Source organism: Pelecanus crispus, chromosome 30 (assembly GCF_030463565.1).
Source record: "Pelecanus crispus isolate bPelCri1 chromosome 30, bPelCri1.pri, whole genome shotgun sequence".
Taxonomy (NCBI): domain Eukaryota; kingdom Metazoa; phylum Chordata; class Aves; order Pelecaniformes; family Pelecanidae; genus Pelecanus; species Pelecanus crispus.
In genome coordinates, this window is record NC_134672.1 from 737,420 (window position 1) to 761,128 (window position 23,709).

General features: G+C 64.7%; 4 protein-coding genes across 4 annotated transcripts; 2 read left to right on the forward strand and 2 right to left on the reverse strand.

Moving 5' to 3' along the window:
• Positions 1-1,280: 1,280 nt before the first annotated feature.
• Positions 1,281-3,289, reverse strand: TBCB (tubulin folding cofactor B). Its single transcript, XM_075725420.1, has 6 exons — positions 3,149-3,289; positions 2,735-2,878; positions 2,390-2,486; positions 1,661-1,852; positions 1,495-1,567; positions 1,281-1,398 (listed from the first exon to the last, which is right to left on the reverse strand). The coding sequence occupies exons 1-6, from the start codon at positions 3,287-3,289 to the stop codon at positions 1,281-1,283; spliced, it is 765 nt and encodes a 254-aa protein (XP_075581535.1).
• A 544-nt stretch (positions 3,290-3,833) lies between these two features.
• POLR2I (RNA polymerase II subunit I) lies at positions 3,834-5,752 on the forward strand. The gene is made up of 6 exons (XM_075725423.1): positions 3,834-3,907; positions 4,449-4,503; positions 4,641-4,714; positions 5,237-5,311; positions 5,520-5,571; positions 5,673-5,752. The coding sequence occupies exons 1-6, from the start codon at positions 3,834-3,836 to the stop codon at positions 5,733-5,735; spliced, it is 393 nt and encodes a 130-aa protein (XP_075581538.1). The 3' UTR covers positions 5,736-5,752.
• A 1,205-nt stretch (positions 5,753-6,957) lies between these two features.
• On the reverse strand, positions 6,958-18,792 carry WDR62 (WD repeat domain 62). Its single transcript, XM_075725397.1, has 30 exons — positions 18,688-18,792; positions 18,293-18,384; positions 18,143-18,205; positions 16,495-16,552; positions 16,096-16,266; positions 15,798-15,932; positions 15,185-15,367; positions 14,951-15,111; positions 14,377-14,551; positions 14,149-14,286; positions 13,510-13,685; positions 13,224-13,315; positions 12,661-12,786; positions 12,252-12,319; positions 12,038-12,159; positions 11,842-11,917; positions 10,777-10,888; positions 10,491-10,554; positions 10,150-10,269; positions 9,918-10,051; positions 9,756-9,808; positions 9,433-9,636; positions 9,138-9,271; positions 8,551-8,675; positions 8,227-8,367; positions 7,999-8,122; positions 7,806-7,917; positions 7,629-7,695; positions 7,418-7,503; positions 6,958-7,191 (listed from the first exon to the last, which is right to left on the reverse strand). Exons 1-30 carry the CDS (start codon positions 18,790-18,792, stop codon positions 6,958-6,960), a joined length of 3,651 nt encoding a protein of 1,216 aa, XP_075581512.1.
• Positions 18,793-19,356: 564 nt separating this feature from the next.
• THAP8 (THAP domain containing 8) lies at positions 19,357-21,736 on the forward strand. The gene is made up of 4 exons (XM_075725398.1): positions 19,357-19,439; positions 20,129-20,315; positions 20,799-21,386; positions 21,593-21,736. The coding sequence occupies exons 1-4, from the start codon at positions 19,357-19,359 to the stop codon at positions 21,734-21,736; spliced, it is 1,002 nt and encodes a 333-aa protein (XP_075581513.1).
• The last annotated feature ends 1,973 nt before the right edge of the window (positions 21,737-23,709 follow it).

Genomic DNA, 23,709 nt, shown 5'->3' on the forward strand with positions numbered 1-23,709 from the left:
ATGGGACTGGGGGGAGACGGGGGGCTCGGGGGGGCCGCACGGAGGAGGATGGGGCTGGGGGCCCTTCAGGGGGGGATGGGGCCCATGGGGAAGGGGCGCTGCCGCCAGGGTGGGTGTCCCCAAGGGGAAATGGGTCCCCCCCGCCCCCCCGTGCCCACCGCAGCCGGTGTCGCGGTGGCCGTCGGAGACGATGCCGAAGCCGGGGCGCAGGAGCCCGTTACGGAGCCAGGACAGATCTGGGGGGTAGGGGACGGGGTCAGCGGAGGGAGGAGATCGTTGCCTCCCCGCCCCCACCCCTCCACGCGGCGGCGGGGCCCGGCCCGGCCCGCAGAGGCCCCCGCAGCGCCGCCGCCGCCAGCCCATGGCGGCCCCGCCACGTCCCGCCCCCCGCTTCCGCCTCCCTCCCCTTTCCCGCCGCCGCCGCCCAGCGCCCGTTGGCCGCCGCTGCCGCCACTCACAGCGATCGGCCGCAACCATTGGCGGAGCCGCGCGTCCGCCGCCACCGCCCCGCGCGAGTGAAGGAAGCACGGCGATAGGCCGGCGCGCAGCGTCCCGCCCCCCCCAAGCGGAAGAAGCGTCGCGATTGGCTACGCGCGGGGCACGTCGGGAAGAACCGTGCGGCCCCACTCCCTCCGCATCCCCGAACCCCCCCGGCCCCCCCACCCTCCCCCGGCACCCCCCCCGCGCACAAAAATGGCCAAAACACCGGTTTTCACCTTAAAAAGCCACTTTATGAGGCGGGGCCGACCCGCCGGGACAGGGACAGGCGGCGGGCGCCCTCCCCGGGGCCGGGGGCAGCGCTGGCAGCGGCTGTGGCAGAGGGAAGACACGGCGCTCCGTTAGCGGGGGCGGGTGTTATTGTAGGGTCGCAAGGGGGGAGGGGGGGGTCGTTGCCGGGCCACGCCAGCCCCACTCACCCGCCCGGCCGCTGCTCCCGCGCCGCCGCCTGGCCCCGCCTCCTCCTCAGCGCGCCCGCCCATTGGCTGCCGCACACACACGCCACGCCCCCTCCAACGGAAGGGGCGTGGCCAGCGAGGGGAGCCCCGCCCCCGCCAGGAGGGCGGCGCCCAGCGGGTACACACGGGGGGGTGGGCGGTGACACGGGGACACCGGGGGGCATTTTGGGGCACTTTGGGGTGAAACCAGCGCTGGCGCACGCTGCAGGGGGGGGAAGAGGACAGAGCCAGCGGCGGCCACCCCAAAACAAGGGAAAAACCCAGCGACTTGAGGCTGCGTGCCCCCCGCCAGTGCCCCCCGCCCCGTGTCCCCCCCGTGCCCCCTCACAGCTCGTCCTCCAGGCCGTCGTCCTCCTCGGGGAAGTCCCCGGGGGTGACGCTCTGGGGCTTGACGAAGGCGCCGTACTTGGGCTGGCACTCGAAGTAACGGCGGCCGCCCACGCTGCAGGGAGGGGGGCACAGAGCTTGGGGGGGGGCCCAAAGACACCTCTCCCCCCCCCCCCCCCCCCCAAAAGAGGGGACACCTTGGGGACCCTACCTGCCATCATGCTTGCCCAGCGGCTCGTCGTAGCGGACGCCCACCCAGTACCCCGGCTTGAAGTCGGTTTGGCCTGCGGGGAAAATGGGGGGGGGGGTGTCAGTGACTGCAGGGGGAGGATTTGGTGGCAACGCGGTGGGGTTGGGGACAGCTTGGGGACACGTACCCACGTACATGATGGTGGCCCGCTTGCAGGGCTGTCCCGGCACCCGGACCTGGCAGCGCGCGCCCAGGGGGAGGGCGGCCGCCAGCGCCGCCTCCTGCGCCCGCCGCTGCTGCTGCTCAGCCGCCTGGTGCTGCATCCCCTCCGTGTCGTAGCGTCCCCAGTGCCGCTGCCGCAGGAAGGACCGCAGGGACTCTGCGGGGACATGGAGACGCCCGCGCTGGCACGTGTGTGGCACGGCAGCAGCCCCGGGCGCGTGACAGAGGTCCCTGAGAAGAGGTTCGCGACGCAGCCAGGATAGGGACGGGGGACATCGGGGGGGATGACACGGCAGGGACAGTGGCAGCGTCACCACGGGGTACAAGGAGTGGTCACCTCAACCAGGGGGGTGACGCAGTGGGGACGGGAAGAGCGTCACCATGGGGGACAGGGGATGGTCACCTCAATTGGGGGGACAGGAAGGGAGTCACCATGGGGGACAGGGCATGGTCACTTCAACCGGGGTGGTGGCAACACAGCAGGGACAGAGCAAGTGCCACCGCAAGGGACGGGATGGCAACCTCCACGACACCAGTAGGCACAGAACTAGTGCCACCACAGGGGACACGGGGTGAGGACGTCCCCTCGGGGCCAGGGAGCTGACACCGCAGGGACGGGGCGTGTCACGGGGATGCACAGACAGAGGGGACATCCCCGGGGAGGATGGGTGGCCCACGGGGATGCCAGCATCACCTGGCCGCCTCTCATAATCGCTGTCGGCCATCTCGTACTTCTCCACCTGCGAGACGTCCTCGTACTCCCCGATGCGCGCCCCGCTCCGGTCGATCACCTGCGGCACCCCCCGGGAGTTATCGCAGGGTCTCTCTCCCCCGAGGGGAGACCCATTTTGGGGGAAAAAGGGGTGCGCTAGCACCAGCAGGGACATGGGGCCTGGTTTGGGGTGAGAAAAGGGCCGCACCGGCACCAGCGGGGCTTCAAGTGGGAGAAGTCGGGAAATGGGGCTCACCAGGGCAATATCAGGGTCCAGTTTTGGGGTGAAAAGCGGGGAGGAAGATGAGGGGGGGAGAAGGGACCCACATGCACGCGGCAGCCGTCGGCCACGGGGTAGGAGCCCAGCAGGGCCTCATCACAGTCCAGGCGTCCCAGCGGCTCCTCCGTTGCGCTGAACAGCTCCAGGTCCATGCAGGAGGCCGGGCTGCCCACCACCAGCTCCAGCTTGCACTGGGGGAGAAGCGGGAAACGGGGAGCGGGGATCCGTCAGGGCGGGACCCGGCCCCGGGGACCCCGCTGCTGGGGAAGGGGGGGCTCCCCGGGCCCGGCCCCCGCGAGCCGGGCACAGCGGGAGCGGGGAGCTGGCCCTGGCTGGGGTCCAGTCCTGGTGAGGAGAAGGAGAAGGAGAAGGAGGAGGAGGAGGGTCCCGGCTGAGGCCGGCCCTGCCAGGGGGAGAACGAGGAGGGCCCCGCCCGGCGGGGAAGGCCCCGGTACCGGTACCTTGAACTCGGCGATGGTGAGGCCGGTACTGTAGCGCTTGTGGGCGCGGAAGGCGTTCAGGCTGCTGCTCACCGCCAGCGACACGGAGCCCGCCCCGAGCAGCGGCACCGGCCCGGCCCCGGGCTCCGCCGCCGCCTTCATGGTGCGGCCCCGCCGCCGCCGCCGCCGCTTCTGGAACCTTCGGCCCGCCCCGCACGCTCGCCCCTCCTCCGCCGCTCGACCAATCGGCGCCGTTGGGCCGCCCCGCGCGCCGCCGGCCAGCCAATGGCGAGGGATCCGCGCCGCCCGCCCGCCGCCGGGTGGCCAATAGCGACGCGTTCCGGAGGAGGGGGGGGCGGAGGGAGTAGGGCGGGGCGGGGCGGGCGCGTGCGAGTCACGAGGGGCGGGGGGGGGGGGAGCGGCGCGCGAGCGTGCAAGGCGCGGGGCGTGCAACCGAGCGGCGCGCGGGGTGCGGGCGTGCAAGGCTGCGCGCGCGTGCCATGAGCGGGGGAGCCCCTGGGCGCCGCGGGGCGCAGCGCGCGGGGCCCGAGGGGCGGGGCCCGGAGCTCGGGGGGCGGGGCCGGGGCGGGAGGCGGGGCCAGGAGCTCTGGGCCCCGGGGGCGGGGCCCCGAGCCCGGGGGGGCGGGGCCCGGTCTCCCCGTCGCGCTCTGTCCCCGCGCGGCCGCCGTCGGGCGCCGCCGTGCGCATGCGCGGGGCCGCCATGGAGGCGGACGGGACCTACGAGCCGGGCTTCGTGGGGATCCGGTTCTGCCAGGAGTGGTGAGGGGGCCCCGGACACCCCCGGTTCCCTCCCCGACACCCCCCGGGGCTCCCCGATACCCCCCCAAGGCTCCCTGACACCCCCAGACATCCCCCCGAGCTCCCTGACACCCCCCAGGGCTCCCCGATACCCTCCCCAAGGCTTCCTGGCGCCCTCCGGGGTCCTCAGACCCCCCAGTTCTCCCTGACACCCCCAGGACCCCCAGACATCCCCCCCCGGTTCTCCCTGACGCCCCCCAGGGCTCCCCGATCCCCCCCCCCAAGGCTCCCTGACGCCCTCCGGGGTCCTCAGACCCCCCCGAGGCTCCCTGACACCCCCTCGCCCCCCCCCCCAAGGCCCTCTGGTTCCCCCCCAGACACCCCTCGGGATCCACCAGTCGTCCCCCCCAGGGCCCTTTGGTTGCCACCCAACTCCCCCCCCCCCCCAGGTCCCCCTCACACCCCTCTGTGCCCCCCAGCCCCCCCTCCCCAGGGGACGCAGCCCCAGGACCAGGCCGGGCCCCCCAGAGACCCCACAGTAACCCCCCCGTGCCCCCCCCAGCAACAACATGCTGTACCCCAAGGAGGACAAGGAGAACCGGATCCTGCTCTATGCCGTGAGTGCCCCCTGCCACGGGGACCGGTCCCGGGGCACTGGGCTGCGTGCCCCCCATCCCCCACCGGCACTGGGACCAGGCCCAGCCCCTCCCAGTCTGGCCCCGGGACCAGTCCCTGACCCCCGCTCTTCCCCCAGTGCCGCAACTGCGACTACCAGCAAGAAGCCGACAACAGCTGCATCTACGTCAACAAGATCACCCACGAAGTGGAGTGCGTTTGTTAGCGGAGCGACTTCGTTAGGGTCCCCTCTGGGCGCCTGGGTCCCTGTTTCCCAGCTAGGGGGGGTGTTAGTGAAGAGCAATTAGGAAAATTAGTAAGGAAAAATCAATTAAAAAGGCCTGGTGGGGTAATTAATAAGAAAGTAATCAGCAAAATAGGAATTAGGGTAATTAATAAGAAAATAATGAGGGGGAGGTAATGGGTGAGCGATTAATAAGGGTAGATAATAAAGGGAGATGAGTGAAGGGTAATTAATGGAGGTAATTAATAAAGGAGAATAGTTCTTGGTTAATTAATTAATAAAGGAATAATTGGGGTAGTTAAGAGTGAGGGGCAAGTGGTGGGTAATTAATAAGGGGAGGCCATAAGGGAGAACAATTCAAGGGCAATTAACACAGGGTAATTAATAAGTACTAATAATTATTTGGGGGAATTAATGAGGGGGTTCCCAGGGTTATTAATAGCCTAGGGGTAATTAAGGGGGCCAGTTAACACCCCGGTGTCTCCTCGCAGCGAGCTCACGCAGATCATCGCTGACGTCTCCCAAGACCCCACGCTGCCCCGCACCGAGGACCACCCCTGCCAGAAGTGAGCCGGGATGTCGGGGACCCCCATGGGGATGTGGGGACCCCCGTGGGGACATGGGCCCTCCATCGCCACACTGTTCTGGTGTCCCCCCTCGGGTCTGCCATGCCCTCCCCAGCTCCAGTGTCCCCCTTTGTCCCCCCCTCTAGCTCCAGTGTCCCCATGGGGCTGCGCTGTCCCCCACGGGACCCTCACGTCCCCTCTCCCCCAGGTGCGGGCACAAGGAGGCCGTCTTCTTCCAGTCACACAGCGCCAGAGCCGAGGTGAGGTGACCCCCTGACCCTGTGCCCCCCCAAAAAGCTGTCACCGTCCCCGCCATGTGTCCCCCCCCCCCGCCGTGACCGTCCCCTCCTCCCCGCCCCAGGACGCCATGAGGCTCTACTACGTCTGCACCGCCCCACACTGCGGCCACCGCTGGACCGAGTGACGGCGCCCAGAGATGATCTCAGAATTACTCCAGATGGCAGCCATCGCCCCAAAATGTACCCCCCCCCCCCCCCCAGCAGCCCCGTGCACGCCCGACCCCGGGTCTGTCCCCAGCGTACCCGCTGGGGGGGGCACGTTGGTGACAATAATGGATATTTTTGGTAGTGGGATGTGTTGGCGGCTCTGTGGGGTGGCGGTGGGATGGCTCCATGGGGTCTGGGGGGGCTGCTGGGGGTGGGGTAGCGCTGGGGACGGCGGGGCTGTCTCCCTGTCAGATGTCACAGCTGCGGGGCTCAAATCGCATCTCTGCTACCCCAAATCACTCTGCTGGGCCCCAAATTGCATCTCTGGCACCCCAGAATGTCCCCATGGGCCCTGAATTGCAGCTGTGGGGCTCCAAATTGTCCCTGACAGGCTCCAAATTTCATCCCTGGTACCCCAAAATGTGCTCATTGGCCCCAGATTGCAGCCAGGGTCCCCAGGTTGCCCCACATCACCCCATAGCAGTCCCAGATGCCCCCACCAGGCTCTAACTCACCCCACCAGACCCCAGTTTGCATCCCCGGTGCCCCCAGTTGCCCATGACGGGCCCCATAGTGTAGTCCTAGTACCCTAAATTGCCCTCTGGGTACCCCAGTCCCCCCCATGCCCCCAGATTGCCCCCACCATGTCTCAAATCCTTCTGTCAAGCCTTGATTTGCCCCCAGTCTCCTTCCCCTGTATCCCACATTGCCCAGTTGGGCCCCAAATCACCCCCCTGGCTACCCTGAATCACCTCCCAGCCGCCCCACACCTCACCGAACCCCAAATTGCCGCTGGGTGCAACGGGAGCTGGCGGGGGGGGCTGCGGGGGGTACCCAGGCATCCTGCAGCCCCATGAAAGCCTCGTGGGTCCCGGCAAGGTTGTTGGGGGCTGAATCCACCAACCCCCAAAACCCCTTGCTTGGGTTCAAAAGACATTTATTCCGTTAACAACCTTTAAATTCGCCAGTGATGGCCGCTTCCGCCCCGCTGCCGGTGGCATGGAACAGAGTCGGGGCTGGGAGGGGACACGGCTGCCGGGGCACTCACCGGGTGTTTGGGGGGCTCGGACTGGAATGAGATGGAAACCGGAGAAAAACATATATCCAAGAGCCGCCCAAAATGTTTGAAACTTAGAGAATTGCCTAAAAAAATTGAAAAATATTTAACCGAGAAAGGGGTTTGCTCCCCAGTACCTAACTTTAAAGCGTTTCAAGGCTGCTGCCCTCCAGCCTCCTCCGGACCATCTCCACGAGGGAGTCTGAGTAGGCACGGAGCAGCGCCAGGGTCTCAGGGTCCGGTGGTGGTGCCAGGGTGTCGGTGGCACAGGTTACAGCACGGGAGCGCAGCTCCACTTCCAGCCAGTGGAAAAGGGCGGCCAGCGCGGTCCTCGCCTGGAGGAGGTCCTGCTCGGTGGCCTCGGCGCAGAGGGTCACCTGCGGGAGGGGGTCCCTTCGTCACCCCGCTCCTTTGCCGGGTGGTTAAAGCACTCCCCTGGCTCCTCGGCTCCGAAATGAGCTGTGAGTCGCAGTTTTTTGGGGGTCCAACCCCATGGATGTGGCCAAAATACGTCAGCAGTTGGTCCTCCGAGGGAAGGCAGAGCGAATGACCCCCCCGAAACGCTGTGAATCGGGGGGTTCCCCCTCCTTGGGAGGCACCGACCTGGTCGTAGAGCCCCAGCATCTCCTGGAAGCGGGTCCGCAGCAGCTGCAGGGCCGTGGTGAAGGTCTCGACACGGAGGTGGGATCCTGTGGGCGCTGCAGCTGCTTTGAGCCGTGTCCCCCACTCCGGGAGGGGACAAAAAAAATGCCTCGTCCCCATGTGGGAGGGGGTTTTGGGGCAAAGGAAGCCCCTCTTGTCCTCAAACACTCACCCGTGGGATCGCCGGTGTCAGAGCCCGTTTCCTCTCCCGTTTCCCAAGGTTTTTCATCCAGCGGTTTCTAAAAAGTTGACGGAAGCAGCGCTTAGTCCGGCCCGAGGAACAAAAATGCCTGGTATTGGTTATTTCTCCCAAAGACTTCCCCCTCCCTTAGGCAGAAAACGAACTCGCCTCCGATTGCTGGAGTTCCTCAGATGTTTTTGGCTGCTCCCCGAGCGGCTCCTGGGCATGGGCAGGGCTCTGTGGCTGGGGCCGTGCCCGCGGGGGGAAGACGGGCACCAGCCTGCGGGCCAAGAGAGGGGGTCAGGAGTGGGGAACCCCTTCCTGGCCAGACAGACAGACAGACGTGGCACCCGACACCCACCTGCTGTTCTTCTGGCAGCGTGAGAGGAACCGGGCTGAAATGCTCAAGCGTGGGTTCAGGAACAAGTCTTCCTCATCCCCACGTTCGGGTGGTTTTAAATCCTTTAAGGAGCCATCAAACTTCTCTGTGGCCACAGGTTGGGACGGGTTAGCTTGGTGTCGCTAGAATCCGCCCGGATCAGCCGTGCCAAAGGCGCCGGCTCCGTCCACCTGTGGTTTCTCCCATTACCTCCAGCGTCAGTGTCTGCCAGCGTCTCGAAGTGCTGCTTGAGGTACTTCTCCTGCTCAGGGGTCTGGGGCAGGGAGCTGCCCTGCGGCAGGTTCTCCTCCGGCTCCTCCACCTCCCCGGTGGAGCCCACCGAGTCCTCATCTGCCGGGATGGAGCCGGAAGGGAAAGCCCCCCGCGACGGTTGTTAGTACCAGGCCGTTTTTATTCTCAGCCCCCCCAAGAGTTAAAGCCGCCCCCGAGCTTTTCGCTCGGTCACCAGGGTTTAGCGCTGACAAAGCCAGCACTCGTGGTGCATTCCCGCCCTGGCCACGCTCCTGACGTTACCTTCCGGCTGGTAGCAAGGCACCAGCGTTCCCAGGCAGAGCGAAACGTGGGATGAAGTGTCTTCCTGGCTGATCCTGAGCTCCTCCGGGTACACGGGGTGCGGCAGCAGCTCCATCACGCGTTGCCTGGCGGGAGGCAAGCAGGTCGGTGACGGCCAAGCACCGGCTGCCACCGCCGGCTCTGCGCTCACTGTCGCTCCGAGCTAGGACACATGTGCCCACATTCGGGTGTTTGGCTGGGATGAAGTTAAGTTGTGCCCAAAAAGTTTCCCTCCTCCAACCCCAACGGGGCTTTCGGGGCCGGATTGGAGGTTTGGTGTGAGCAGGGGAGCCCCGTCCTGCCCTGCGCTGCCAGGCTGGCACCTTCCGGCATTGCCAAAATCCTCTGAAATTTGGTTTGAAAGGGAAAGCCACAACGGGGAAGAGGACACGATGGGGATGAGGGTGCGATAGAGCTCCGTGTGAGCCGGGACTCGGCGTGGTGATGTTAAGCAAAGCCCAAACTAGCAGGGGGAGGTTGGCTTAACACTGATACTGAAACGCGGCGCTTGCTTTCCCACCCGGCCGTCGGCTTTGGCCGGCACCAACCTGCTCGCCTGTGGCACGCGCAGCTCCTCCAGGCTGGTCGCATCTGGCGATTCCAGACCCCCGTTGGTTTCCTCATCCAGGAGGAGCTCGGAGAGCTGAAAGTCCTGGGTGGAGTCGCTGGCAGAGCTGTCCGTCTGCCAGAGATGGGGAGCTGATGTCTGTAGCCAGATTTTTCCCAGAAAGACGGGCACTGGCGGGCTGGGGGTCTCCAGGGATGGTTAAAACCGGATTCTGGCGAGGGTTGATTGAGGGTGCAGGGTCCGGCCCCTCATAGCTCGGGGTGGGGGCGACTGACCTCTGAAAGCAAGCGCTCCAGGCTGCTGGGCCGGAGCTCCGCGTCGCCCTCGAGGTGGGGGTCGATGGGGATGAAGTAGGGGGGCTCGGCCTCCGGCAGGGTCTTGATGTGGCCCCTCTCAGCGCGCTCTGCCCATCGCCCCTGCGGCCGGTAGCTCCCCCGGGGGCTGGCAGCCGCCCTGTCCCCGTCCTCCACCTCTCCCAGCTGGGAAGGGGGGAAAGAAGAGAGGGGATCGGGTGGAGGTGGAGCAGAGGGATCTTCATCCCGCCCCATTAAATTAAATTAAATTAAATTACATCTCTAGGTGCGGGCACGCGACTTACCAGCCTCTTTGCCCACATGGGCAGCCTGCCGTTGGTTAGGATGCACGCCGGAGCTGGAGGGGGAGAGTGGGGTTAGGAGCAGCACCGGGAGCCGCAGCCCTTGGAGGAAAGACGGGCAGAAAATGGGGCATGGCTGCAGAGGGACCCCAGCCCGTGACGCACGCGGCTCTAAGTCCTCCTTGGAGGGGGTCTGTGGGGACGAGGCATCGCCTCGCTCTTCCTCAGGCTCCTCGTCGGAAGTTCCGCCGTCACCGGGGGCTGCCGTCCCGCTGGGGACTGTGACATAGGTCTTCTGCCTGGAGGAGGGGAGAATGGTGGGGCCGCCGAGCTCCCTCCCACCCCAAAAGCCATTTTTGGGGGTGGGATGTGGGGATGAGGGGCTTTTCCCCACTACCTGAGCTGTGCCAGGGGACCGGGCTCCTTTATCCGCTTTGGCTGCAGCGGGTTGAGCTCCAGCAAGTGTTGCTTCATGCTGCTGGTGATTTCGAGGCCCAGGTGCCAAATAAAGATGCAGCTGGTGGTAGAAGCGGGGGGGGTGTGTGTCAGGTCCCCCCCAGATTTTGGATACGGGGGGCTTTACAATTAATTTAATCCACCCAAGCCCTCCAGCAGTGCCTCCGCTTGTACGTACGTCCCACCCAATTCTCTCAAAAGCCAATTCTCCTGTTGTGTCTTGGGCGAGACGTGTAGGGCAAGGCACAGATCAGACTATTTCTTAGCTCCGCTGGCCCCTACCTGTCTCCTGAGACGGTGATGAGGTGCTTGCAGTCGTAGGTGAACCGCATCCCCGTGACTATTTCTGTGCCGAAGAGAAGGAAACGCGGGGGGCATTGCTTGTCAGGACCACGCTCCCCGCGCTCATTCAGAAGATTTAAGCGACATAGCGGGGGTGTTACTGGGGGGCTTCACGGCCGAGCGGGGGACAGGCAGGGGTAGGCATAGCGCTGAGGGCTTCCTGGCAGCTCTTCTCTGCGTCTCCCCTTTCCCAAGGCACCTCCCGGGTTTCCGAGAGGAACCGAACCTGAATGGCCGAACATTTTTGCAACGCACTCCCCGGAGTGGAAGTCAATGAGGGCGATGCTCTTGTCAGAGCAGCTCGTCGCCAGGAAGGTGCCCGAGGGATCCAGCTGCACCTGGGGAGAGGAGCGGTGGGTCAGGCTCTGCCGCCGGTGGGAAGGCAAGCGGAGCCAGGCAGCTTCGGGTTGAAGGGACCTTCAAAGACCACCCAGTCCAACCCCCTGCCACGGGCGGGGACATTTCCCACCAGATCAGGCTGCTCCAAGCCCCATCCAGCCTGGCCTTGAACGCTTCCCACGATGGGGCAGCCACAGCTGCTCTGGGCAACCTGCTGCAGTGTCTCACCACCCTCAGCGCAAAGAATTTCTTCCTCACGTCCAACCTAACCCTCCCCTCCATCAGTTCAAAACCGTTGCCCCTTGTCCTGTCACTACAGACCCTGCTAAAAGGCTCTCTCCACCTTTCTCACGAGCCCCGCACCAGCACTGAACGGCCGCAGCAAGGTCTCCATCTCTTCTCCAGCCTGAACAACCCCAGCTCCCTCAGCCCCTCTCCACAGCAGAGCTGCTCCAGCCCCGGGCCATCTCCGTGGCCTCCCCTGGATGCAGCGGGGGTCTCACCAGAGCGGAGCAGAGGGGGAGAAGCCCCTCCCTGCACCTGCAGCCCAGGAGACGCTTGGCTTGCTGGGCTGCGAGCGCACGTTGCCGCCTCACGTCCTGTTTGTCGCCCACCAGCGTCCCCAAGTCCTTCTCCACAGGGCTGGATGGATGCTCTCCATCCATCCATCCATCCATCCACCCACCCACCCATCCCGCAGCCTGTGCTGGGACGGGGGATTGCTCCCACCCAGCTGCAGGACCTTGCGCTCAGCATTGTTGAGCCTCAGGTTCACGTTGGCCAATGTCTCCAGGTCCCTCTGGCTGGCAGCTCTTCCCTTGAGGGTACCAACAGCTCAGCCCCAAACCCTTCAGCACCGCTGACAATCCTGCCCCACCGCAGCCCCCCCTGTGCCGAGGGAGCTGCTGCGGACGCCCCGATGGCCGACGCGTGGTGCAAATCACCCCCTTACCTTCAGCAAGGAGCCATCGTCACCTTGCGAGCCCTTGTAGCAGCACTTCTGCTTCCCGCTGGCCGTGCTGTACACCCTGCGAGAGGAGCGGGAGGTGGGCAAGCTGGCGACGACCCCCCTGGGGACACCGGAGCCATGGGAGAAAGGCAACCCTGCTGCGGGTTTAGCCTGAGCCGGCACGGAGAAGCGCCTTCACCTGACATTTCTGTCCTGGCAGGCAACGGCGACATATTTCTGCGTGATGTTGATGTCCATGTCGTACAGGGTAGTTTTCTCGGCGACGTGATGCGTCCTGACGAAATTGAAGCCGTCCGGGAGCTGTAGGGAGACAGGGAGAGCCGTGTTGCCTTCTCACCCATCCCATTTTCAGGGAGAAATAGCAGATCCCCGTGGAGATGCCGCTAACCCACCTTTTGGGCATCGCGGAAATAAATACTTTTATCAGCACCGCAGCTTATCAGCTGAATGTTCCCGTTGCCTGAGCAAAGAGAGTGCAGGGAAAGGCAATCAGATATCACCTCCGTTCCAAATTCACCGCCAAGTGAATCGGAAAAAATGATTATGAATGAATCCATAAAAAAGTGATTCTTTTAAGAACTACATGCAATCCAAGGGTGGGACGCCCCCGCTATGGCTCCCCTCCAACAGATGGCTTGGTGCTTTTTGCCTGGAGGCGCCTGCTTCCTACCGAGGAGCCCCCTCTAACGCAGACGTTGAAGTTTAGGTCCGTAAATGCAGAGGGAAACACCCCATCTTCAAGGCAGAAGGCGGCGAAGAGCAGCCCAGCAGGGGGAATTGGGATGCCGTTCAGCCACCTACCAGCAAATTTGACTGACGTTATTGCGGAGGAGTGATCGTCCAGGGTTTGCTCCAGCTTGTAGTTCTTGTCTACGTTCAAGACGTGGATCAGCCTGTCTCTGCTCGCCGAAGCCAGCAGCGCTGCTCCTGGGGCCGTCGGAAAAGAGGGTGTTAAAATAGCGCTGCACTGAAGGTTTTTGTTAACAAAATGGTGTATTTGTTGTCATCCCCTGCAAAGATTTTGATGTAAACCAGTTCCAGGCAGGGGGTTAAAGGGAGAGCAAGCGGCGGTGGTTGCCCAGGTCCTTCCCGCTGCCTGGAGGGGATGGTTACCCCAGCACAGGCTGAGCCGGGTTTTAATCTGCGCGGCCCCGGGGCTTGTCTCCAGCTCCTGGTGGCCCCGAGCGGGAGGAGAGACCCTTCCCCGCAAAGCTCATTTTTCAGGATGCCTCAGCTCCTTTGGTGAAGTTTCTCCCACCGGTGAGAGCCGGTCCCCAGAAAGCGGAGCCCCAAGGCTCACTGCCAAAGCCTGAGGACTTATCTGGTGGTGGCTTCCAGGCATCGCTGTTGGGATGAAGTCTCACCGGTCTCCGGCTTCGAATACTCCAGACAAAGAACTTCTGAATCATGAGCCTCCACTTTAGCCACCTCCTGCATGAACTGCAGCTCGTGTATCCTGCGAGGGAAGCGCACCGTCGGCTCAGCCCCCAGTAACCAGCGAAGCCAGGCAGGAACACCATCGGCAGGCGGCGAGGGGACTCAGAGACGCTCAGGGAAAAAGGTGAATGGCTAAAACGAGTGGTGGGGAGCCCCCGCAGCCACCCAGCCGCCACCGTCCTTTGGCTTTCGGCTGAGCATGGTGCCGCTTGCCTGAGGGTTCCTCCTCTGTCCCCCGATGCCAGATGCTCCCCGTCGGGGCTGACCTGCATCACCCGCACCCCCGATTTGACATCGAGGTGACCCACGTTCTCACTTCGGTCGGGCGCGTTGGAGGAGTCCTGGAGGTGCTGCGTGTTGTTGTCCACGTAGACGACGTTCAGCAGGGTCTTGGTGAGGGAGGAGAGGAGACAGTCAGGCCCCCGGCAGAGTGCAGGTGGCTCTTTGGGGAGGGGAGGAGCCCACCCACGTCACCCAGCTGCTTCCGCCATCCCCACTTCATTTTTCCATGCTTCCCGCTCAGGAAACACCAGGATTTGAGAAGCACAGCTGTGTCCTTTGGTCGCTCAGACAGAAATAGCAAGTGCAGGAGAACGGAAAGCAGTTTCCAGGCTCGCTATAATCACCAAAACCCACTAAAAATCACCACTCATCTCCCGCTTGGGCAGCGGCTCTGTACCGAGAGCAGCAAGAAGCCAATGGGAACCACCCCGAAACCTCCAGCGACCTCATTTTCTAGAGGCAAATCCCGCAAGATAAGAGCATGGGGAGCTGGTTGAGCTCCCCCAGCTGCTGGCGCAGTTTTCGGGGGCTGCCTGGAGCAGGGAGGTGGGATGCAGCCCCCCATCGTACCGTGCTGTAGGCGCTGCCCCGGATGGGGCACACGGAGCCATTTTCCAGGGTCCAGGCACGGATGGTGTTGTCTGAGGAGCACGTCAGGAAGGATCCAGGAGGCAGACAGGATCTCTGCTCCTCGAATTCGGGGTATACCTGCACCCAGAGGGTTACGTGTTGGGGGGGGGAAGGAAAGCGGGGCTGCGGGTGCCCTGAATCGCCCCTGTGGGACCCACTCGCACTCACCTCGACGCTCCAGACGAAGGAGCTATGGAACAGATCCGACCACACCTTCCCAACATTCCGCAGGTCCCCAACATCCCAGACGTAGACGCTGTGGTCTTTGTAGACGCAGGACAGCCAGCGGTTGCAGGCATCGTAGGCCAAGGCGATGGTGTCAGGGTAGACCAGGTCCGGCCGCCTTCGGGGAGAGGGAGACGGAGTCGGGTCGCATCCCGAGGGTGCAGAGTTTTAGGGGGCCAACCCCTCCAGAGCCCACAGAGCGCTCTGCCAGAGGCAGATTCAGTTTGCAAATGGCATCCATATCCCGACACGCAGCCCCGAAACAAAGGGGAAAATGAAGCTGCGGGGTCCCCCCACAAGCCTGACACCACTCTCCCGGCCTCGCCGCCCTTCACCATGCATAAGATCGGGCACCAATTCAAATGCGTTTCAGCTCAGACCTCCATCGAGACGAGCTCGCAGGCTGAGCAATGAGAGCTGTGGGGTCTGATACCCCACGGTTCGGCGACAGGAGCCACGCTGGGCGGTTCAGAGGGAGGGACAGGGGGATCCCTGCTGCCCCTCGGCCATGCGGTACCTCGGTGGGGGGTCCTGGGTGACATCCACGCCCAGGGGGTGAGGTTTGGGGAGGTCGCTCAGGTAGCGCATGTCACAAGCCTGGAAAATCCTCACGGTGCCGTTGGCGCAGCCGCAAAATATCATCTCCTCGCTGAGGCAGAGGCAGTTTGCCAGCGGCACCTGCGGCCGGAGTGGGTAAGGTCCCTGCCGGTGGGCTTCGCCCCAGGGGGTCCAGGGGATTCCCGCCACACACCTTCAGAACGATCCATTTCTCCAGCACCCGCTTCTCATTGAACCGGCAGAGCAGTCCCGAGGAGGAGATGCAGAAGGTGCTGCCTGACATCTGCCCTCGGCCGCAGGCCACGTCACAGAAGACGTTGTCGTGAAGCTCTCCCAGCAGCCCCGAGCGTCCCACCAGTGGCACCGTCTCGTTGACCTGCAAAGTGGGGCAGCGCTGCCAACCCGGCATTAACGAGCATTAACGAAGGGAACAGCTCCCGGCCCTCGGGAGCAGGCACGGCCCTGGATGTTGGCAGCGTCCCTGTGCCCACACGCGCTCCCCGACAGAGCTGCTGTGCACCCACGGGCTTTCACCAGCCAGAGCATCCCCAGCTCCGGGCTGAGCCAAAGCACCCCCAGCTTCAAGGTCCGGTGCCAGCCAAGCGGAGCGAAGCAGCGCTCAGGTATGACGCAGCGTCAATTCTGGGGGGAAGACCTGGCATTTCTTCAGTTCTTTCTACAGAAACCACCCGCTCCCATGTCACATCGGCTTCGGTGACAAGGATTTAAGCAGCATCCAGCCCTGGTTCAGCTCCATCGACTGCCTGCGTCCCATGAGAGGGCATCAGCAAAGGGCACCCCCTCACCTTCAGCTCCCTCGACGAGTCCAGGAACCAGAACTTGACGTGGCGGTGCCCCACGGTGACGAAGTAGCTGTCCTCAGAGAAGGACACGGCCGTCACTTTGCAGGACACCTTGTTCGACGCAACCAGGGAGTCTTTCTGCTCAGAAAGAAAGACACGGTTGGGTCGGGCAGAACAAGTGTTACCCCCCAAAAGTCTGGAGCCACGAGCGACCATGAGAAAAGATGGAAAAGGGCTGTTTTCCCACAGATTTAGGGAACTTTAAGCTGCTTTAAGCCAGCTCGGTTTGGTCAGAGCTCACCTTCCAGTCCCAAACGTTGACCACCATGTCGTGCGGGTACCCCACCGACACCAGGTACTTGGCGCTGGGGGAGAAGGCGACGCAAGCCACGCCGTGCTTGTGACCATGCAACGCCGAGACCTGCGCCCGTTCCTCCACGTCCCACACGCGGACGGCCGGTCGGTGCCCGTTCTACGCAGGGAAAATGGCGGTGTGGCGGCGGCTTTCCCCTTCTCGCCAGCCCCCATGGCCAGCCGGCACATCCTCTGACCCTACAGGGTGTTCCCACCCTCCCAGCACGATCCCAAATTGGGTGGAAAACCCCCAAAAAGCGGGGGAGGAATAATCCTGGCTACTCCACCCCACCAGCACTAGGACAGCCAAAATTGGTGTAGGTGACTAGAAATAAGTGGCACCCACCTCTCCGGTGACGATGAGCTTCCCGTCGGGCGAGAAGGCCAACGCGCTCAGGGTTTTCCTGGAAAATTGTATTGGGTTTGCGTGGCAAGGCTTTGGTAGCGGGGGAGCTACAGGGGTGGCTTCTGTCAGAAGCTGCTGGAAGCTTCCCCCATGTCCGACGGAGCCGATGCCGGCTCCAAGACGGACCCGCCGCTGGCCAAGGCCGAGCCCGTCAGCGATAGTGGCAGCGCCTCTGGGACAACGTGGTTAAGAAGGGGAAAAAAACCCAAAGGAACACAAAACTGCAGCTGGGGAAAGGAGTGAGGATATGTGAGAGGAACAGCCCTGCAGCCCCCAAGGTCAGCGCAGGAGGGCAGGAGGTGCTCCAGGCGCAGAGCAGAGATTCCCCTGCACCCCTGGTGCAGCCCAGGCTGTGCCCCTGCACCCATGGGGACCCCGGGGGAGCAGAGATCCCCCTGCACCCGGGGAGGAGCCCACGCCGGAGCAGGGGGATGTGCCCAGAGGAGGCTGGGACCCAGGGGAAGCCCGCACTGGAGCAGGCTCCTGGCAGGGCCTGTGGCCCCGTGGAGAGAGGAGCCCAGGCTGGAGCAGGTTTGCTGGCAGGAGCTGTGACCCCGTGGGGACCCACGCTGGAGCAGGCTGCTCCTGAAGGGCTGCACCCCATGGAAGGGACCCACGCCGGAGCAGGCTGCTCCTGAAGGGCTGCACCCCATGGAAGGGACCCACGCCGGAGCAGGCTGCTCCTGTAGGTCTGCACGCCGGGGAAGGGACCGACGCCGGAGCAGGCTGCTCCTGAGGGGCTGCACACATGGAAGGGACCCACACTGGAGCAGGCTGCTCCTGAGGGGCTGCACCCCATGGAAGGGACCCACGCCGGAGCAGGCTGCTCCTGAAGGGCTGCACCCAGGGAAGGGACCCACGCTGGAGCAGTTCAGGAGGGCTGTCTGCCATGGATGGGACCCCAGGCTGGAGCAGGGGAGGAGTGTGAGGAGTCCTCCCCTGAGCAGGAAGGAGCGGCAGAGACGAGGAGTGATGGACTGACCCCAACCCCCATTCCCTGTCCCCCTGTGCCGCTGCAGGGGAGAAGGGAGAGAAATCGGGGGTGAAGCTGAGCCCAGGAAGAAGGGAGGGGTGGGGGGAAGGTGTAGTAAGATTTAGTTTTTATTTCCCACTTTCCTGCTCTGATTTGACTGGCAATAAATTAAACTGAGTTTCCCCAAGTCTGTTTCGCCCATGGTGGTAATTGGTGTGATCTCTCCCTGTCCTTATCTTGACCCATGAGGGGTTTTTTGGGTTTTTTTTTCCTCCATCTCATTTTCTCCCCACCTGTCCCGCTGAGGAGAGGAGCGACAGAGCAGCTTGGTGGCACCTGGCACCCAGCCAAGGTCAAACACACCACAAAAATACTGGGTTTTCTTTAACAACTGGGCTACTCCGGGGGGAAAACTGAGGGTTTTCTTGGGAGAAGGGAGGAAAAACACTGGAAGCTGCGCAAGTGTCGCTCCTGAAACCTGATGCATGGCACAGCCTGTGTTTGGGGGGTCCCCAGAGGTGTTTGGGGGGTCCCCAGAGGTGTTCAGAGGTGCCTGGAGTTGTTTGGGGGGTGTTCAGGGGGTCCCTGGAGGTGTTTGGGGGGTTCAGGGAGTACCTGGAGGTGTTCAGGATGTGTCTCTGTGTATTCTCCTGGGGATTCAGGATGACGACAACGCACCTGGGTAGGAAGGGGGGAGGTTTTTCCCCGGCTGGGATTTGGGGGGGGGGCACAGAAGGGTCCCAGGGGGTCCCCACAGGCGCTTACCCCGCAGGGTAGGCCAGCAGCCCCGTGGCTGGGTCGCAGGCCAGGCCGCTGCCGGTCTGGGCGGTGACTCCCAGCACCTTCTCCAGCGTCACCTGGGGGAGAGGAGGAAGGAGCCCCCGGGCGTGGGGCTGGAGGAGGCAGGGGGCAGACGGGGGTCCCCAGGAGGGGGGGGCGGGTGGCCAGGGTGGGACCCTGAGCCCCCCGGGATGGCCCTGGGGCAGCGCCGGGCACCCGTGGGCCCCTCAGTGTCCCACCCGTCATCCCCCCATCCCTGTGGGGACACCCCAAAGCGCACCCCGGCTGGAAGTGCTGCCCCCCAAGTGCTGCCCCCCCCCCCCCCCAAGTGCTGCCCCTCCCCCGCCAGCGGCCGCCTGCCCGCCCCGGGCTCCCCTCACCGCCTCCTCCGGGCCCTGGTGCCGCGACCGCCGCCGCAGGCTGAGGAGCGGACACGAGTCGGGCCCGGTGCGGCCGCGACCCCCGCCGCCCCCCGCCTCCGCCATGGCTCCGGGCCGCCGCTGCCGCTCGCTACCGGTCCGAACTGCGCGCCTGCAGCCAGCGTCCCCTCCCTATTGGTCATCGCCCACGCCGCTCACCGCTCACCGCCCACCTCCCCCGCCCCGCCCCGCCCCGCCCCGCCCAATGGCAGCGCGGCACCTCGGGGCCAGGCTCCGCCCCGCGGGTTCCTGCCACTCAACGCCGCGCTCGGCCAATAGCGGGGCGGGCAGGCGCCGGGCCCCGCCCCCCTCCCCCCGCAGGCTCGAGCCCCGCGGACTCGGCCCAGCCGGCCCAGCCCTTAAGGCACGGCGGGAGGCCAAGGGGGCTATTACCGGCGTGGGACCGGCATCGCGTCCCCCGCCCCTGGCGCAGCCCAGGAGAACGGGGCCGTCCCGGCTGCGGGGAGCCCCACGGCGGGCAGACCCCGTTGCCGTGGCCACGGCGCCCCCCCCCGCCCCTCGGTGCGCATGCGTGGCTGCGAGATGGCGGGCAAGCGTTGCTACGGCGACGGCCGTGCGTGCTGACGCAGCACGCCGCCGCGTCACGAGAGCCGGCAGCGGGCGGCGGCGATGCCCAAGTGCTGCCGCGCCCCGCACTGCTCCAACGCGGCGGGGCAGCCCCGGCCGCCCGCCCGCCGCCTCAGCTTCTACAAGTCGGTACCGGGGAGCCCGGGGGGCGTAGCCTCTGCCCCTAACCCCGCCCGGGGGGGCGGGGCTTGAGCGGGGCCCGGGCCTGGTTCTGGAGTGGGGCCTGGGCCTGAACCTCAGTGGGCCTGAACCTCAGTGGGCCTGGGCCTGGGCCTGGGCCTGAGCCTGAGCCTGAGCTTGAGCTTGAGCTTGAGCGGGGCCTGGGCGTGGGGGGGGCCTGGGCTTGAGTGAGGCCTGGGCCTGGGCCTAGGCCTGAGCCTGAGCTTGAGCGGAGCCTGGGCCTGAACCTGAGCTTGAGTTTGAGCAGGGCCTGGGCCTGGCTCTGGGGTGGGGCCTGGGCCGGGGTGGGGCCTGGGCCTGAACCTGAGTGGGGCCTGGGCTTGAGTGAGGCCTGGGCCTAAGCCTGAGCTTGAGTTTGAGCAGGGCCTGGGCCTGGCTCTGGGGTGGGGCCTAGGCCTGGGTGGGGCCTGAACCTGAACCTGAACCTGAGTGGGGCCTGGGCCTGGTTTTGGGGTGGGGCCTGGGCCCAGGGAGAGGCTAAGGGGGGGAACACACATACCCCACCCCTGGGGTGGGGGCACCCAAGGTGGGGGTGGGGCAGGCTGAAGCAGGGGCCTTTGGGTCCTCTGGGGAGGGGCTAGAGGATGGGGGGGTGGGGGACCCCCCACCAAGTGTCCTGTTACCCCCCCCCCAGGTTCCCGCTGCAGGATGCGGCACGGCTGCGGCAATGGCTGGCGCAGATGCGGCAGGAGAACTGGGTGCCCACCCGCCACCAGTACCTCTGCAGCGACCACTTCGAGCCTTCCTGCTTCCAGTACCGCTGGGGTGTGCGCTACCTGCGGCCCGATGCCATACCCACCATCTTCCCCCACAGCCCCCCGGTGAGCCCCTAGAAGCATCTAGAACAGTCTAGAACTGCTCCCCAGGAGGGTCTAGGAGCTCCCCAGAGGCTCCCCCAGCAGAGTCTGGAAGCTTCTAGGAGAGTCAAGGGTCCCCTGGAAGCGTCTCGGAGCTCCCCAGAAGGGTCTCAAGGGGTCTCAAAGTTCCTCAGAGGGGTTTAGAAGGGTCTGGAAGAGTCTGGAAGGTTCTGGAAACCCCTCAGAAGGGGCTAGAAGCTTTCTTTGGGGGGTTGGGTTGTCCCAGGGGGGTCTGGAAGCTCCTTGGAGGGGTCTGGAGATTTAGGAGGGGATTTAGGAGCTCCCTGGAAGGGTCTGGAAGGTTCCCAGGAGGGGGGTTGTCACCTTGGGGTGGCTTTTGTCCCCAGAGTGGGGGCTTTTGGGGAGAAACTGGCACCGCTGCCCATCCCCACTTCGCCATATCGCTGTGAGAACCTCCAGAAACGGGGATTTGGGGTTTTTCTACAGAATCGGGAGAGTCCTGGCATGCCACTGGGTGTCACCCAGCCTAAGCAGCCCCTCCCGGCGAGTGGCACGGAGCTGGTGACACCGGAACGGCCACCTGTCCCCCAAACTGCCGCACCGGAGGCCATGGCTGTCGCCCCGGAGCCCGGCTTGGCTGCAGCGCCACCGCCGCTTGGCCCCCTCGGCTTGGTGGAACCGGGGGACGTCCCTGAGGGGGACCCTGCCCACTCATCGCCGTCCCTGCACATACGGGCAGAGGACGCAGCCGTCGAGCCGCCCGCTGCCGGCCTGCCGCCATCCCCAGCGCTGGCGTGTATTGAGCCCGCCACCGCACCAGAGACCGTCCTCTCCTCCGCCCTGCAGCTCCCCGTCGTCTCTACCGTCCCCATTGTGTCCAAGGCGGTGCCGCCGACGTCACCGCCAGGAGAGCTGAGCACCGAGGAACTCGTCGCCGTGGCGCTGGTGCTGCAGCGGAAGGTGAAGGTGCTGCAGCAGCGGCGGCGGCGGCACCGCGCCCGGCTGGAGGCCATGGAGGGGCTGGTGGAGCGGCTGCGCCGCGAGAGTCTGCTCTCCGAGGAGAGGCTCAAGCTGGTAGGTGACGGCGGGGACGCAGTGGGGACGCTGGTGGGCAACGCCATTCCGTGGTGGGCGACGCCGTTAAGCGTTGGGCGACGCCGTTCCGCGGCAGGCGACGTTCCTCGCCGCATGCTGCCGGGGCGGGGGGAGAGGGCGGGTGGCCCGCGGCGTGGCCCCGAGTTGGGGACTTCCCCGCGTCCCCTCTGTCCCCCTCCTTCCAGGCCTGCCTGCGGCCGGAACCGGTGCAGCCGGATCCTGCCGGCGCCGTCACCATCATCTGCCAGGAGGAGGGGGAGGAGGCCTTGGTCTATGCCGTGCCCCCGCCCGCAGGGACGGCCTGCGGCCTCGGCCTGGAGCGGCTGTGACGCGGTGGCACCAGTGCCACTGTCACCAGGATCCTGCCCGGACGCTGCGGGTGCCCCCATTTTGGGGGTGGGGGGCTCACTGGGCTCAGCTCAGGTGCCCCCCACCCATGGGTGCTGCACCCCGGGGGAGAGGATGCTTTATTTTTGTATTTAAGGTTTATTTTGTGATACTGGGGGGGGAGGGGGGCGGATTTGGGGACGGGGACGTCCCCTCCCCCCGGCTTTAATAAAGGACGATGGAGGCAAGCGGCTGGGGGGGTCTCTGTGTCACGCGGGCGTGGCCCTCGCCGGTGGCCGCAGGGCCGTCAGCCTCTCCCGGGGCCATCCCCGGTCGCCCCCTGCCCAGTCCCCATCTTGTGGCCAGGCCCAAGCTGTCAGTAGGTTCCAGAGTTAACAGCAGGGAAAGGGGCGGTTCCCCTGGGAAGGGCCACACCCCCTGTGCCTTAAAGATAGGAGGGGCCTCTACACCCCGCCCATAGCCTCTGCCCCTATAGCCCCCATTGATCACAGCAGCCTCTTGGCCACTACAGCCCCTCCCCCAGCTCCCCCAGCCCCTATGGCTTCCTATAGCCCCTCCCCCACCCCTCATGGGTTCCTATAGCCCCTCCCCCAGCCCCTATAGCCCCCTGCACCCCTACCTATAGCGGCTTTCCAGCCTCCATAGTCCCCTATAGCCTCCGTATGCCCCATGGCCAGCCTCCAGCCCTTGGAACATTCTTACAGCTCCAAATCTTACAGCTCCTCTCCACCACCTATAGCTTCTTTCCAGGTCCCTATAGCCCCCCTATAGCTGCTCTCCAGCCTCTGCTATTCCTCTGCAACTCCCTATAGACCCTCTCACACCTCGGTAGCCATTGGCCCCTATAGCCCCTTTCCAGCCCTGACCAGCCCCCTTTAGCCCCCAGAGCCCCTTCCCAAAGCCTATAGGTCCCATAGGTGCTCTCCAGCTCCTACAGCTGCCCCTAGCCCTCTATAGCCCCCCAAGAACCTCTCCAGCCCCTATAGGACATCTCCAGCCTTTATGGCTTCTCCCTAGCGCCTATAGCTCCCCATAGCCCTCTATAGCCCTGCACCAGATCCTATAGACGCCTCCACAGCCCTTTCACTGATCCCTATGCCCCCCATAGCCCCTATAGCTGCTTTTGTGCCACTGTAGCCCCCATAGTCCTCACAGTCACCTATGGCTGCTCAGCAGATGCCTCGGGTCCCCTATAGCTCTTCTGCAGCAGTCCCCATAGCCCCTATAGCTGCTCTGCAGCAGTCCCCATAGACCCTATAGCAGCCGGTATGATCCCCGATAGCTGCCCATCATCCCCTATGACCCCCCCATAGCCCCTATAACTGCCCATCATCCTCTATGGCCCCTATAGCTGCCCAGCATCCCCTATAGCCCCCTATAGCCCCTATAGCCGCCCACCATCCCCCACGGCCCCTATAGCTGCCCATCATCCCCTATGGCCCCCTATAGCCCCTATAGCGGCCCATCATCACTATGGCCCCCTATAGCCGCCCATCATCCCTATGGCCCCTATAGCCGCCCATCATCCCCTATGGCCCCCTATAGCCACCCATCATGCCCTATGGCCCCCTATAGCCGCACCATCATCCCCTATGGCCCCCTATAGCCCCTATAGCCATCCATCATCCCCTATAGCCCCTATAGCCGCCCATCATCCCCTATAGCCGCCCATCATCCCCTATAGCTGCCCATCATCCCTATGGCCCCCTATAGCCCCTATAGCTGCCCATCATCCCCTATAGCTGCCCATCATCCCCTATGGCCCCCTATAGCCGCCCATCATCCCCTATGGCCCCCCATAGCCCCTATAGCCACCTGTCATCCCCTATGGCCCCCTATAGCCCCTATAGCCGCCCATCATCCCTATGGCCCCCCATAGCCCCTATAGCCGCCCATCATCCCCTATGGCCCCTATAGCGGCCCATCATCCCCTATGGCCCCCTATAGCCCCTAT